We start from the raw sequence: 13,668 nt of genomic DNA on the forward strand, positions 1-13,668 counted from the left end.
CACAATGGAAACATCACGCCTTTGTTCGTGCATTCCCACCACGGCGGAGCACGAGCCCGCATCGGCGTGTGCACGGGGCCGAGGTCCGTGCACCCAGCGTGGGCTCGTGACGGTGCCGAGACCCGGAGAGGCTTCCCCGGCTCCCGTCCCGCCGCTCCTGTTTACAAAGCGCGTTACCGGCCGCGGCCGGAGCGAGCCCGGGTCCGGTACCGGGACCGGCCTGGGCCGCCGGTCCCGGTTCCGCCGCGGAGCCTCGTCACGGTACCCAGAACCTGAAAGTTGGGTCTTGTTTTTGCTGTGCAGCAATTATGTCAGTGTGCCACCGTCTGCGCGCTGCGATTGGCTGAAATTGATGGAGGGGGCGGGGTTTGCCTTGATTGCACACACACACACACACACACACACACACACACACACACACACACACACACACACACACACACACACAAAGTGAAGCAGACTGTCACGTTGTTCTTTGGGTTTGATAAGTAATCCTGTAATTACTTGACAAGATTGCTGCTAATGCTGAGTTCCAGCTCGCCTCGTTTCTCAGTGTTTATTGTTCCGGCAGCTCTGGCCTCATTATTAGAGGAAATAATCAACAATATTGCCAGATAAAGTGGAATAGCTAATACTCTGAGCGTACCAGCCTAGATAATGCCTCTTTTAATCTGCATTAATAGTCAAAAAATAAAATATAATCTGAGTTCTTTTAGGATTTGCAAACACAAACGACAAACAAAGGGATTGTTTGAGAGAAAGCATCGACAGCACCGGTGATGAGAAGCATCTGGATCCTGGATCCTCTGGATCCTGGTTCCTTTGGATCCTGTCTCCTCTCAGAACCCGTGCAGCGTTCAAACATGGCCGTCGGCTCTTATTCTGGCGCTCAGGTTCTCGTTTGTCATCCTTACAGGCTGCTGCCAAACGCAGCGCCGACCCGGCCGACTGCACACCGTCAGGAACACGATTTCCAGAACCACTCTCTCTCTCACACACACACACACACACACACACACACACACACACACACACACACACACACACACACACGCACACACACGCACGCACACTGTCGTTTACACTCAGACCTCATGTGTCATTAGTTTGTCATGTACGGACGGCAGACTGCGAGGACAGGGTTTGTTTTCAGGCTGTGGCGAGCTGCTTCCACATTATTCAGTCCTAATAACTTTCTAAAAAGTTTCAGTCAATCACAGCGAGTGAAAAGCTGCTTGAAGTCGCCTGCCAAGTGCTGTGGAATGGTTATGAAATCTAATCTGGAGCGCCGATGACGCAGGAAACCATCTTTTTTTCCTCTTTATCAGCGCCGTTCATCACTCGGGGCTGCCTGCAGCCTGCCAGTTCTCCCAGTGTTTTACGCTCGGTCCGGCCGAGCGTCTGCAGCGGGAGGAAATGAAGTGTTTCGACGTGTTCTGGAGCTGAAATGCACTTTTAGTGGTGGAGGAGGGGTTGGTACCGCGCTGGGTTCTCCCTGGGAGGAGGAGGAAGCTCCTGCAGCCGTGGTTCTCCCTGGGAGCAGCAGCAGGAGCAGCAGCAGGAGGCTCCTGCAGCCGTCGCTGCGTTTGTGCGGTTTGCAGACTGTAAAGGGACCGGAGGCTCGCGGCCTCTCAAGTACCCCCCCCCCCCCCCCCCCCCCCCCCCACCCCCACCCCCACTCCGCCTCCACCACGGTCTCCGTGATGGAGTGCGAGGCTTCTCCGGGTGCAAATCACGCTGACAGATTCTGGGCCGCCCCGCGCTCGCCTGTATGAAAATCGGCACTGTTGCCTAGGCAACAGAGGGAAAGGCTTTTCAAAAGGAACATCTTGTCATTTTCTTTAATCCACTGCAGCTGGAGATTCGGTACACTATTATTAAATTGCAGTTGCTATGGCGACCAACATTTGTACCGGCAGCCGCTTCAGAGGCTCTCACCCTGCCAGCCACACACACACACACACACACGCACACACACACACACACGCTCCTCCTTTTAGGGGATTCTATTGCTGCATCCACAATATGAGGCCTGCGAATGTGCTCTGCTCAGCTGGCTGCGACGGGCGCTCCACCTGGAATATATTCCCCTGAAAAACAAAAAACACTGAATATTCCAGAAAGAATTCCTCTATAAAGCTCTTGATCACATCTCCATCCATCACCTGTGATTGTGCCCTGAACCCAAAGTGGCGTGTTGGGCTTGTGATTACGACAGTAGCAGCTTTACAGGCGGCTGCTGCAGCCGAGCCGTCCTCGCAGAATTCTTTACCTCATCCATGAAATGTTGAGCAGCGGATCTCAGTTTTCAGACGGCTCTCTTTGTCTCCCCGCAGGCGACTAAACAGCACACAAGGGGAGATCCGAGTGGGACCCAGTCACCAAGTAAGTCACCGTGCTAAATATAATTTTGAAGGAAGATGAACTTCTATCAAGAACAAGAAGTTAGTTTTTAGTGCAACAGGTTTTCCTTTTAGTTCATTCACATTGTACTGAGCGAGTTCTCATTGGGGAACGTCACAGATTGTTAATCACATTGCACCTTCCAGACCCCAGCTCTGAATGCAGAAGTTTAAATCCTTTCTGCCGGTTGGAGATTTTCATTCTGAAATCAGTCTGCAGCTTTTGTCACGCTAAAGCTCATTTTATAATTTCAATTATTCAATCTAAATTTTAACAAATCCAGCCATAAAAACAAGTTTTTAAAATAATAACCACAATTTTCAGCCTTCACTTAAAAAAAAAAACATCTTAACATGGAAATAATTTATCCTGCTGACACTCAGATTTGTCACAGCAGATTTAGTTTTATTCCTTTTGCTTCTATGTTAAATATAAACAGTTCACTTTGCTGCTCATCCTCCAAATGCATACAAATGTGGCACCTTTCAAACATGAAATAAACTGGCTTTATATATTCAGTATAGGGTGTATGTTCAGAAACCTTGTTGCAACAAAGAAATTAATCCGCCAAACACAAACAGTCCAACTTTTGTTCCTCCATTAGTTGATTTTAATGTTTTTCAGTTGTGTCTAAATGCTGCTTGGACACTCTAAATAAAAACGTAGGTGTTGGTTTTTGGTATCGTTTGCCCAAACTGTGATGGAGGCGTGCTGCATTTATGTGTTAAATATTATAGAATTAAACACTTTCAATCAGATGTGAACGTTTTGGGCTCCATTTACATTTTTTCAAGTAAAAACACAAAACTTCTGTAGCGTTTCTGGAGTCTGTTAACGCGAAGATGAGTCACCGAAAACAACTTTTGGAAACGCTTCAACTAAACTAAACTCACCTTTAAGTTGCTTTGACACATGTGATTATCGGCAGACAGTTCTGCACCTCTCATTCTCTCTCTCACACACACACACACACACACACACACACACACACACACACACACACACACACACACACACACACACACACACACTCAGTGCAGTGTGAAGATTCTGTCATCCTCAGTGGAACTTGTCCCCCTATCGCAGCCGCCGCCACTCAGCCGCTCGGTGAAAAGTTGATGACAGCGACTTGAAAGCTGATATTTTCCTGGAGCTGGGTGCTATTTGCAGTGTGACTCCATCTGTCCCTCTCCTTCTCCCTCATTAGGCCAAGCTCCCCGAGCTGCAGCCCTTCCCCTCCCCTGGCGGCCAGGCCGTGACCGAGAACGAGGAGCTGGTCTGGATGCCCGGGGTCAACGACTGTGACCTTCTCATGTACCTCAGAGCCGCAAGGTGAGCGCCGACACCGGGACGGCAGCAACCCAACCCCGTCCGTGCTTTTCTGCCTCCGTTTAATGTTTCGCCCCGTCGGGTCTGGGCGCGACGAGCCGCCCTCACATGTTGCTCCACGCCAGGCGATATGTAGGAACAGATTTCTCTGTTGTCGTCAGGATAATTAATCACAATCTGCCTTCACGGCGGCACGCTGCTGTCAGATTCCTCCCAAGTCTGTTTTCATTCATCACATTTGTTTTTATCCTCACCCAGGCTTGTCTTACATCGGCCAGAAACGTTAATTCATTCGCTGAAAAGGCTGAAATATTTAACATTAATAAACCATCCGGACTGTAGATGCTCCATCCTGTCTTTATTTTGGTTTGGGAAGCCTGAGATAATCGCTTCCTTCATCGTGACGATGGATTCGCCGGCTATTTTTTGCCGTCGTGTTGACGTGCTTCTCGCTGTGTTCCAGGAGCATGGCTGCCTTCGCAGGCATGTGCGACGGAGGCTCCACAGAAGACGGGTGTCTCGCAGCCTCGAGAGACGACACTACATTAAACGCACTTAACACTGTGAGTACCTGGGAGAGAGTCGCCGCTCAACAGAAACGCTGCTCTGAACACTGAGATCCTGCTGCCCGAGCTTCACCGAGGAACGTCTGCATTGCAGGGATTTGACTGTTTGTTTAGCTGTGCGGCACCGGGCAGTGATAACACACACACACGTATACACACACTCCCCCACCCCAAGTGTGTGGCCCAGCCCCCTTCAGTAAGCCCAGCCTCAAAAGCTAACAATACATTAGGCATAATGAGAGATTTATCCATCACACTGACAATGAATACCGAGGGAATCGAGCACAAGAAAGAGATTACAATCATCATAAACAGGCATTTATATTCCCACTCTATAAACCGAGAAATTAACATGGCGAGCAGGTCACCGTCTCTTGACCTTCGTCTCTATTTGCAATTCCAATGAGTTGATGCTTGTTTATTCTCTGAGGGAGCGCGGCGGCGGCGGCGGCTGCCCGTTTCACCCAATTGACTATGACACAAAGCTCAGAGCCGCTCGCCAGCCGCCCTTTGTGCTTCCACGCTGCTTGTTGCAGCCCAGACGTCACTTTGCACGGAGGAAACGTGAATCGATCAGGGCCTTGTTTCATGACCGAATGTTGTCGTTCGCAGCTACACGAGAGCAGCTACGACGCAGGCAAGGCCCTGCAGCGCCTGGTGAAGAAGCCCGTCCCCAAGCTGATCGAGAAGTGCTGGTCGGAGGACGAAGTGGTAAGAGCTGATCAGACACTCGTGACTGAAGCGAGAGCCATGTCTCTCTTTGTGCTGATGCTGTGCGTGTGTGTGTGTGTGTCACGGCCGTCGGTGTGTCTTTAGAGGGAGCTGTTGAGAAAGAGTTAACACGGCGCTCTTGGCCCCGTCTCACAAGACATCAGTAAAAACACTCGTCAGTTTCCAGCTCCTCCGAGGCTGGAGAGCAGCTGCATCCTGTTTATCAGCCGCAGTATAAATCTTCGGCCTGGGACCGGGTCTGGGAGAGGGAGAGGGATCCAGGCCTCCATTTGAATTTAGATGTGAATTTCGGCGCAGCTGTGTGGAAGGGCTGGAATCAGAAAATGGCAGCTCCGTCTGATCAAACGGCGAGTGGGCAGGAGGGGAGTGAGAGCGCTGAATTACAGCGTGTCAAGAGGAGCGAGCGCCGCGGCTCCGGCCCGGACGCCTGACGACACCCCCGTTCAGAGATAACGCCGCAGATCTTAGAAAAACACCCGACTCCTCCGCCTGTTGGTTTTCCCTCCGATCTCATTTCATAATCCTGAAGCTTGGCAGCCGTTTGTTTTCGATCCGTCTGGTGATCGAGCGCCGTGGCCACGTTCGGATCGAGCTGCTCCAGAATCACAACACGGAGCCAGCTGTGTGTGCGTGTGCGTGTGCACCACTTCGAGGTTTCCTGTGGCCGAGCAGCTGCACTGAGGCGATGGACGCCTCTTTCACCAGTCTTCACCTCCACACCTCCGCCGCTGATCGCTCAGAGACACCCGGCATCTCCTCACTGCTGAAGGCTGGAAATCACCGGAGAAACTTTGGACTGAGCATGTCAGGAACCTCAGGAGAGAATGAATACCTGGTGCCGTCGTTTTAATATAATCCCATTGAATTTAATGACATTAATCTAGAAAAATACGACATGTTGAAGCTGTAGAATTAGACCAAAACGTAAATATGTATAAGATGTACATTTAGTTCAGTTGTATTGTGTATTTGTCAATATCTGATTTATATCATATTATTGTAGCTGTTCTGACCACTCTGTAGTTCTATAAATATGTCAATACTAGGCATCTTTCATGATTAAATATCAACTGATCAAGTGATATTTTAGGGATTGAGCATTAATAATCATCTTTCCTCTTTCTCAGCTCAAAAATCACAGTGAGTCACACACTCCTAAATATTGTTATCCGTCAGTTTGAGAGCGATTTTTATAAACGGACAAAAAAAACTTTAAAAAAAAAAGTATTAAATCTAACCTGTATTTATTCAGCTGTGAAAGTCAGTGTCGGGACGCTCACAGCTGGAGTGACGATCAGTAAAACCTGAGCCATTAACTTTGTAGGTGAAGTATTAGAACCTGCTGAGAGGCGGGAGGAGGAGGAGGTGAAGGTTCTGGGATGTTAAAACTAAACCGGATGTCAGCTGAGAGAAACGAGCCCTGCCAAACTCAGTTCTCTTGTTTTGAAGCAATTCTTTTGGATTCCACCTCTGAGTGACTCATGAGCTCAACACACCGTTATTACAGTTTGTCATTAGTGTTCTTAATTTAATAAACCTGAAATTCTTCCTTTACGATGAGTTTTAAACGATTCAGGCGCCGTTTACATGACAGCACCTCAAGTGAGGAGTTTCAGGTTTACACACCGGATTTAAAACCGTCCATCAGACGTCTGATCGGCGTTATGTAACGGCAGTCAGTGGCGTGCTGACGGCGGGGCGTCTGCGGGCGTCGTCCGTCCGCCTACCGCCCTGCAGCCACCGGAAGCGGCGTCTCGTCTCCGGCTGGTCCAAGGACGCCAGGCGCAGCGACCCGATCCCCGCCTGTGCCTTTTCTCCAGCGCGGCAGCCTTGAGCGACAGGTGTAAATGTAGCTCCAACCTTGATGCAGCCCCGCTGCTCTTCATTTATTTATCCCCCCCCCCCCCTCCCCCTCCCCCGCCTCGTCCCCTCCAGGACCGCCTTCATTATTCCTGCCTCCTCTTCCTCCGCCCCGCCCGCTCTCTCCCAGACGTGAATAAAAGTGACAGCGGGAGCCGCTGAAATGACAGAATCCGCCTGTCTGCAGGGTCACTCGTCACCCCCCCCCCCCCTGCAGCCATCATCCAACCTCGCAATCTCACAAAAAAATATTCCTAATTCCTCCCCGCGCACGTCAAGATCATTTCATTCCGGCATTTTCAAATCTCCGGTGTTGTTTTTCATTTTTTTTTTTATTTTCCACACAAACAAAACATTATTTCACTCCAGACGGATCTGCGAGAGTCGAGCCCTGAATTATCTCTCGAGCACAACGCAGCGACGGCGAGGATCCGTCAGCTCGGAGTGAACGCCACTCAGAGCCAAGGTGATAACTATAGATTACACCACAGGAAGAGCTCATGCATTATGAAGTCCATGAAATCTAAAGCGATGAATCATTCATCAGAGACACCCACTGCTCAGTCCTGCCTCCCCCCGTAGCTGAGAGGAGCGCTTGATTTACCCACCAGGACGTGCGGGGAAGCGTAATCTGTTATTCCGGCGCTGGCGGAAAACCTTTTTCAGACCCTGGAAACGTGGAGAGAGAGCAGAGGCGCACTCTCTGCAGCACTTCAGCGTTTCATCACACGTCAGATCAGCAGACAGCTCTCCGGAGCAGGCAAGACGAAGCCCAGCACGTGAAAAACTCTCAGGTTGATTCACTGCAATGTTTTTTTCCCCGCTGACTCTTAAAAATGAGCTCCAGTGTTACATCCAGCACTTGTTTTTTGTTTTTTTAATTTTTTAAGTCAGTGATTGCACAAAGCCACGTGTATCTGTCAGCGTAACAACTTATTTATTTAGTCCTTAAACCATTGATGATTTTGAGGACCGACGTGAAGTTAAATTAGTTTCTGTATCGCTTGCTGCGTTGATTGCTGTAATAATAACCTCCGTCCAGGCTCGATGTTCTGAAGTTGCAAAAGCCTTAACGACAGAGGAAAGATTTACTTTTAGTCACTGTAAATAAATACAAATATCGCCCCTTTCCACCTCTGGTTTGATGGTATTCTACCTCTAAATATATAACAATTGACAGCAATAAAAAATATCTTTCAGAAAGTAAAATCAAAATGAAATAAAATGTGAAAGAGGTTTTGAAAAGTGAAGATTTAAAGTAGTAAATCCAGTGAAGCAGGTAAACATCCGCCACAGCCTGAAGAGCTGCAGACGCTGCTTCTGCTGCAGTAATAAAACAGCGTCAGCCACAGACGTCACCGCAGCGTCCATCACTCCTCTCCATCACGGTTTTAGTGCCGGACGTGTGTTTGTTTTGAGCCGGCGTGGATCAGACCAGTCGATATTTAAAGGTTAACCCGCGGTCTGGCCGCGGTGACTGATCGTTTTTTTCCTGGTGTGTTTAATTCCTCGGCACCCCGAAGGTCGTCAGAGTATTCCCGGACTCGGTCTGCTCACCTCCGGCGCTGCTGTCATGCTCACTTGTAAATAAGCGCTGCTAATAATACATCGGCCAACAGGAGGTGCCATATAAGCAAGGAGAGGCTGCTGCTGCTGTGGCGGCGGCGGCGGCGCTGCTGCTGCTGCGTGTCGCCGTGTCAGAGCCGGAGAGGCTGATCTATGACTGCTGCAGGGCGGGAGGTCTATTCCCCGGCTTATCTCCGGCTGCGTCCTCAGCTGATGGATGACTGGAGCAGGCGGGGGAGCGAGCAGCGCCGCGGCGGCAGACCGGAGACACACAGCCTGAGCAGAAACACCACAGGCAGACAAAACCGCGACGTCTCGGCCCGCGGGCTGCACAACGCCGAGCGTCAACAGTGTGTTTTATCACCCCGATGCCACAGTGGCAGCAGTGTTTCCAGGAGGGGTGTTTGGTAACCAAACAGCAGGCAGGATGGGTGTGTGCTGGAATTTCCCGTCACCTTTTGTGTCCGTAGGAAGCGGTGCATGTTCCACTGCCTGCCAGCAGACCGCCGTCACGCGTCTTTATGAAGTAAATATGAACGTCCCGGCTGCTGAGAGCCCATTCCCTGAGCTTTGAGAGTTTGTAGTCGAGTTGCTGTAACACGTATCTGGACGTGTTCGAACAGGGAACCAGGTGTTTGTCAGCGGGTTTACGTGGCCGTGTCTGTCGACCGTCTTGTGTCTGTCTGTGATTCTTCCTCTGGAGCTGCGGTGTGATTTCCTCTCCGCTGCACGCAGCCTCATTACGAGCCGCCGTTTGGTAACAGACAGCGGCGTTTCCCCCTCCGCGCCGGGTTAGCCGACTGATTATCCCCGGCCCTCTGGGTTTGTACACAGCCGGCTCGGAAAGGTCAGCTTTTAACAACAACGCCACTATAATGACTCCGCATTGAGTGAGAGTGCCTTTGTTTTGCTGCCGGACGGCCTCGCGTCAGTATTTTCACGGACTGACATTTAGCTGTGTGTGTGTGTGTGTGTGTGTGTGTGTGTGTGTGTGTGTGTGTGTGTGTGTGTGTGTGTGTGTGTGTCATCGCGATGCCATCTCTGTGCCCGCGCCGTCTGCATGATCTTAACCAGTTTTACAACTCCCCACCATCAGCTCCCAAGCAGGAAGTGCGCACGCACAACAATGGCCTATTGAGTGGCTGGTGTGCCGCCGCTGCCGCCGCTCCTCTCCAGCCTCACAATACTTCTCTGTCGGGCTCCGAGGGGAAACTCGGGGCGGCTCTCTGAACACACTCGCAGAGAGAAGCCTGTTGTTTCTGCACAGCGGATGGCCATTTGGTAGCGCTTCCACCCAGCCGCCTTCCCCCCCCCCCTACCCCCACCCCCAGCCCGCCGCTCTCTCGGCCCCTCCTCTACCGCCGTGTTGCCTAGCAACCCGGGGCTGGAGCAGCCGGAGCAGGGGCAGAGCGATTCAGGGAGCAGATTGGCGGATGATTTATTAGCTGGGCTGGAGAGCAGCGAGCCCAGGCAGCTGAAATGGAGCCTTAAACTGGAGCCGACATGTAGAGAGGGAGGAGGGGAGGGCGAGCGAGCGAGCCAGCGAGAGAAAGAAAACGGAGGGGAGGGGGGAGAGAGAGAGGGAGGGGAGAACACACGGCTCAGAGTACAGTTCAGGAAACATAATTAACATGACATAAATAGGACAGATGTGGACTTATACCGGCACATAGCATTAATTTTTGAGGCTGCAGGTCTAAAAGCTGGAGAGAAAACGCTCCATGTCAACCTGGCAGCTCCTAAAAACACACCTTTATTTTAGGTTTGGTCTTAACTTTATACATGTCCTGGGAAAACCTGCACTTTCTTCCCCCACAAAGCTCACATTTGAGACGCTTATTTACAGAGTTTTGTCATCGCCTGTCAAACGGGCCCTGTAATGTTGATTCTGTGAGTTTGAGTGTGTGTGTGTGTGTGTGTGTGTGTGTGTGTGGCGGCAGCAGTCCCCATGTTCTGTTTGAGTGACAGTCCACATGGTAATCTGGCCTTCACCCCTGCAGTGGTGGGAGATTTCTTTCACATGAGGCCCGGCGTTCACGCTCCAGACGGCTCCATCTACTGGCTAATCAGCCGCTGCAGGCGAGCCGGGGTTCAGCGTCGGATCGGGCCTCACCTGTTGGATTATTCAGTGCGGGTGAACGTAGATGTGCACTCCGCGTGCTTCGTCTTCTGCATGTTGAAAGCCGCAGTTTGTTTGCAGGGTGAGGATGAGTCCAGCCGCTCTCTGGTAGATCCGTACTCCCTGTAATCCCCCCGCCAGCCTCTGAGAAAAGGTTTTGTTTTTGCAGCCGGCTGTGTGACTTTTGTAAATTTGGCTTTTGTTCCCCGCCGAAGCCGAGCATGTAAACAATCTGCGGTTACATAACCGACTGTACCCGGCCTGGAAGAGGGAGCCGGCGCGGGGAGGCTCCGTGTCGGGTTTTCCCTGCCGCTTGTCTCCTGCCACCATGTCCGAGACCTTTTCTCCACACAAACTGTGTCAGCTCGCCTCCCCTCTCCGCCTGGCTGCATGCTTATTCCCCGCTCCGGCAGCGCTTAAAGGACCGCCGCCGTTTCCCTCCCTCCCTCCCCCCACCGCCAGGAAACGCAGAGCTCAGATGCAGATTTGAGAAACCGCTGTGTGTGTGTGTGTGTGTGTGTGTGTGTGTGTGTGTATGTGTGTGTGTGTGATGTTTGGAGCGGCGATGCTCGCCGGCTCAGTGCTGGACGGCCGGGAACAGGCTGGAATGAGCTCCAGCATGCAGCGCGGGACTCCACTTCAGGTTTTCCAGCCTGCTGAGAACCAGAGGCTCTCTTGCAGAAAGATCACATGTAAAGCCTTCCCCTTTGTAGTGGAAGAGCAGAGAGTGACAAGCTATTTCTTTCTTGTTAAAAAAAAAAAAAAAAAAAAGAAACAGGACGACGTACGGTCGGAGCCGCGGTGGATTTGCCCCCTGATTTAGCCTTTACCTGTGGCTGGATGTGGACCTCGGGGCCGAGCTCCCGCCGGACTTTTCCCTGCTTTTAGCTGGAGTTACTTGGTGGAAACGCTCGGCTGAGACCACTGTGGAACGGGCTCGCCTCTGGAGCAAGAAAGTAAATCTGCTGCTCGGCGGCTCGTGAGTGTTTTCAGCCGCCGCTTTTTACGGCTCGCCGTCCGCGGCTCTGTACTGGGATTGTTGAGATTTTTTTTTTTTTTTTTTTTGCTTTTGACTGGCTGTTTGTGCTCCCGTCGAGGTGAGACGACACGCTCGGTTTTCATGTCGGATTAAATTCACTGTTAGGAAGTAGCGATTTCTGTGATATTCAGGTCACATCACTGTTTGTGGAAGTGAACGTCTGAATTCCACATTTCGACTTGTTTTCTGTAGTTTCTGAAAGGTCAGGATTCGCAGACTGCAGCTTTAAAGCTGCCTGACAATCGCACCGAGGCATCTTCTTGCTTTTCGGCTCCCAAGTTTAGGTTTTAACTTTGAACTTTCACTGGAGATGAACGGCGCATTGAGCCGCGGTGCTGCTGTGGCTGGTTTTTGTTTTGTTTTTCCTAATAGATCGCTGTGTTTTCTGATCTCGGCGTCTCCGTCTGCCTCACTTGTCATTTCCTCCCCGGTTTTTGCCCTGACACGGTGCGTTTGCCCCGGAGTTTAAACAGCTTACAGAGCTTCTTTTTATTTCTTCTTTCTTCCTTTAAATTACCCTTCAGAGCCGATTGAAAGCAATGTTTTGTCTTTTTTGTGGAGTTGCTGAGCCGTATCGCCCTGCTGTTGCAGTTTTAGTCGACTTCACACAAACTAACTGCTCTCTTCTCTCTCTCTCTTTCTCTCTCTCTCTCTTTCTCCTCGGTGAAAAATTGCAGAAGCGCTTCATTAAAGGGTTGAGACAGTTCGGCAAAAACTTCTTCAGGATCCGGAAAGAGCTGCTGCCCAACAAAGAAACGGTAAGAGCCTTTGAAATGGCACGCCGCCACTTCTTTCTGCATGTTGTGCTTGTTTTTGCTGAAGTGTGTTTGTGACTGTTAGAAAATGTTTGGAGCGCCGTATTCTGGTTTTTGTCCAGAGGCCTCATTGATAAGGAGCGCTGCCAGGATCCTCAGATCTTCATTCAGGTTTCAGAGGAGGCAAAAGACGAACTGTACTTCGGTGGAGTTACTTGCGGAACATTAATTAGCCAGCTGTAAACAAGTTGTTGTGATTTGTCTGAGGGTTTTCAGAGCGGAGCCTGCTTCTATCACTCACGTTAAAACAAACACGAAGCCTCCGACAAAACCAGGAGTGCCGACTGTCCGTGATGACAGGAGCAATTTCGGCTTTTCGGATCGTAAAAATCAGGACTGGACGAGCGCGCTCTGATGTAAACAAACCTTCTGGCGCTGACACGGCGGCGTCTGTCTCTCAGACAGCTTCCTGGCAGACGAGCGGGGTTTTGACAGTGCAGAACAGGAGTTTGATTGAAGTTGGTTAATCCCATTCACACTCTGCAGCGGCGTTGGAGTCGGGGAGCGAGGCTTCCTCTCTAAATCACCGCTGAACGACTGTGACCCGTGTCTTCTACAAATTGGGTCAAATCCAGGCCGAACAATGATTAACCACCGTCGACCTTATTGGGTGCGACCTCCACACTGACACCAAAACACAGCAGCGGCGCTTTGGCGCTCCTGTTCCCATACCGAAGGGTTTTTATTTCAGGTTTTTTTTTCTGTGATCTTCTGTAAAGTGTGATTTCAAAGCCCTTTTTGCACCTTGGACTCCGCTGCTAAATTATTCTCAGATATACATTTGCGATTCATAAAAGAGTGCAGACCTTGCTGTTCCTGCTGGAAGTGTGCCGATCCAGCGCTGACACAGCCATCAAAGAGAAATCAAAGGTGTTTGTCGTGTTCGCCGTCTGCCGCGAGGTGAGAGCGGGCCGGCCCAGTTCTCTCTTTCTCTCTTTAAAAAAAAAAAAAAAAAAAATCCTGAAACGCCACACAATGTTTTTACTCAAGAAGTCTTCAGTGTCGCCTCCTTTGTGCTGCATGTTTTATTCCTCAGAACCAATTTGAACTTCTTGAATAAGACATTAAAGTGTGTGAATGCCGTTTCCTCGCAGAGGTTTCTTCAATTATTTTTACTGGTTTTTTGAGATATACGAGCCGTCCGGCTGATTGGCCATAAAGAAGGTATTAATGCGATTCAACCTGGAGGGGGAGTCGACTTGGCAGGAGAGGTAATAGACCTCCTCCAGGATCTGGGCC

At 50.5% G+C, this 13,668-nt stretch overlaps 1 protein-coding gene across 7 annotated transcripts in view; it reads left to right on the forward strand.

Moving 5' to 3' along the window:
• The window catches only part of rerea (arginine-glutamic acid dipeptide (RE) repeats a), a 120,956-nt gene that overhangs the window by 92,600 nt on the left and 14,688 nt on the right, over nucleotides 1-13,668 (forward strand). For all 7 annotated transcript variants that reach the window (XM_030118716.1, XM_030118715.1, XM_030118718.1 and 4 more), the window contains 5 exons: nucleotides 2,337-2,385; nucleotides 3,611-3,735; nucleotides 4,196-4,295; nucleotides 4,911-5,009; nucleotides 12,292-12,372. In XM_030118716.1, coding sequence (XP_029974576.1) covers nucleotides 2,337-2,385; nucleotides 3,611-3,735; nucleotides 4,196-4,295; nucleotides 4,911-5,009; nucleotides 12,292-12,372 — 454 coding nt within the window. The remainder of the gene's footprint in view (nucleotides 1-2,336; nucleotides 2,386-3,610; nucleotides 3,736-4,195; nucleotides 4,296-4,910; nucleotides 5,010-12,291; nucleotides 12,373-13,668) is intronic.

Source organism: Salarias fasciatus, chromosome 20 (assembly GCF_902148845.1).
Source record: "Salarias fasciatus chromosome 20, fSalaFa1.1, whole genome shotgun sequence".
Taxonomy (NCBI): domain Eukaryota; kingdom Metazoa; phylum Chordata; class Actinopteri; order Blenniiformes; family Blenniidae; genus Salarias; species Salarias fasciatus.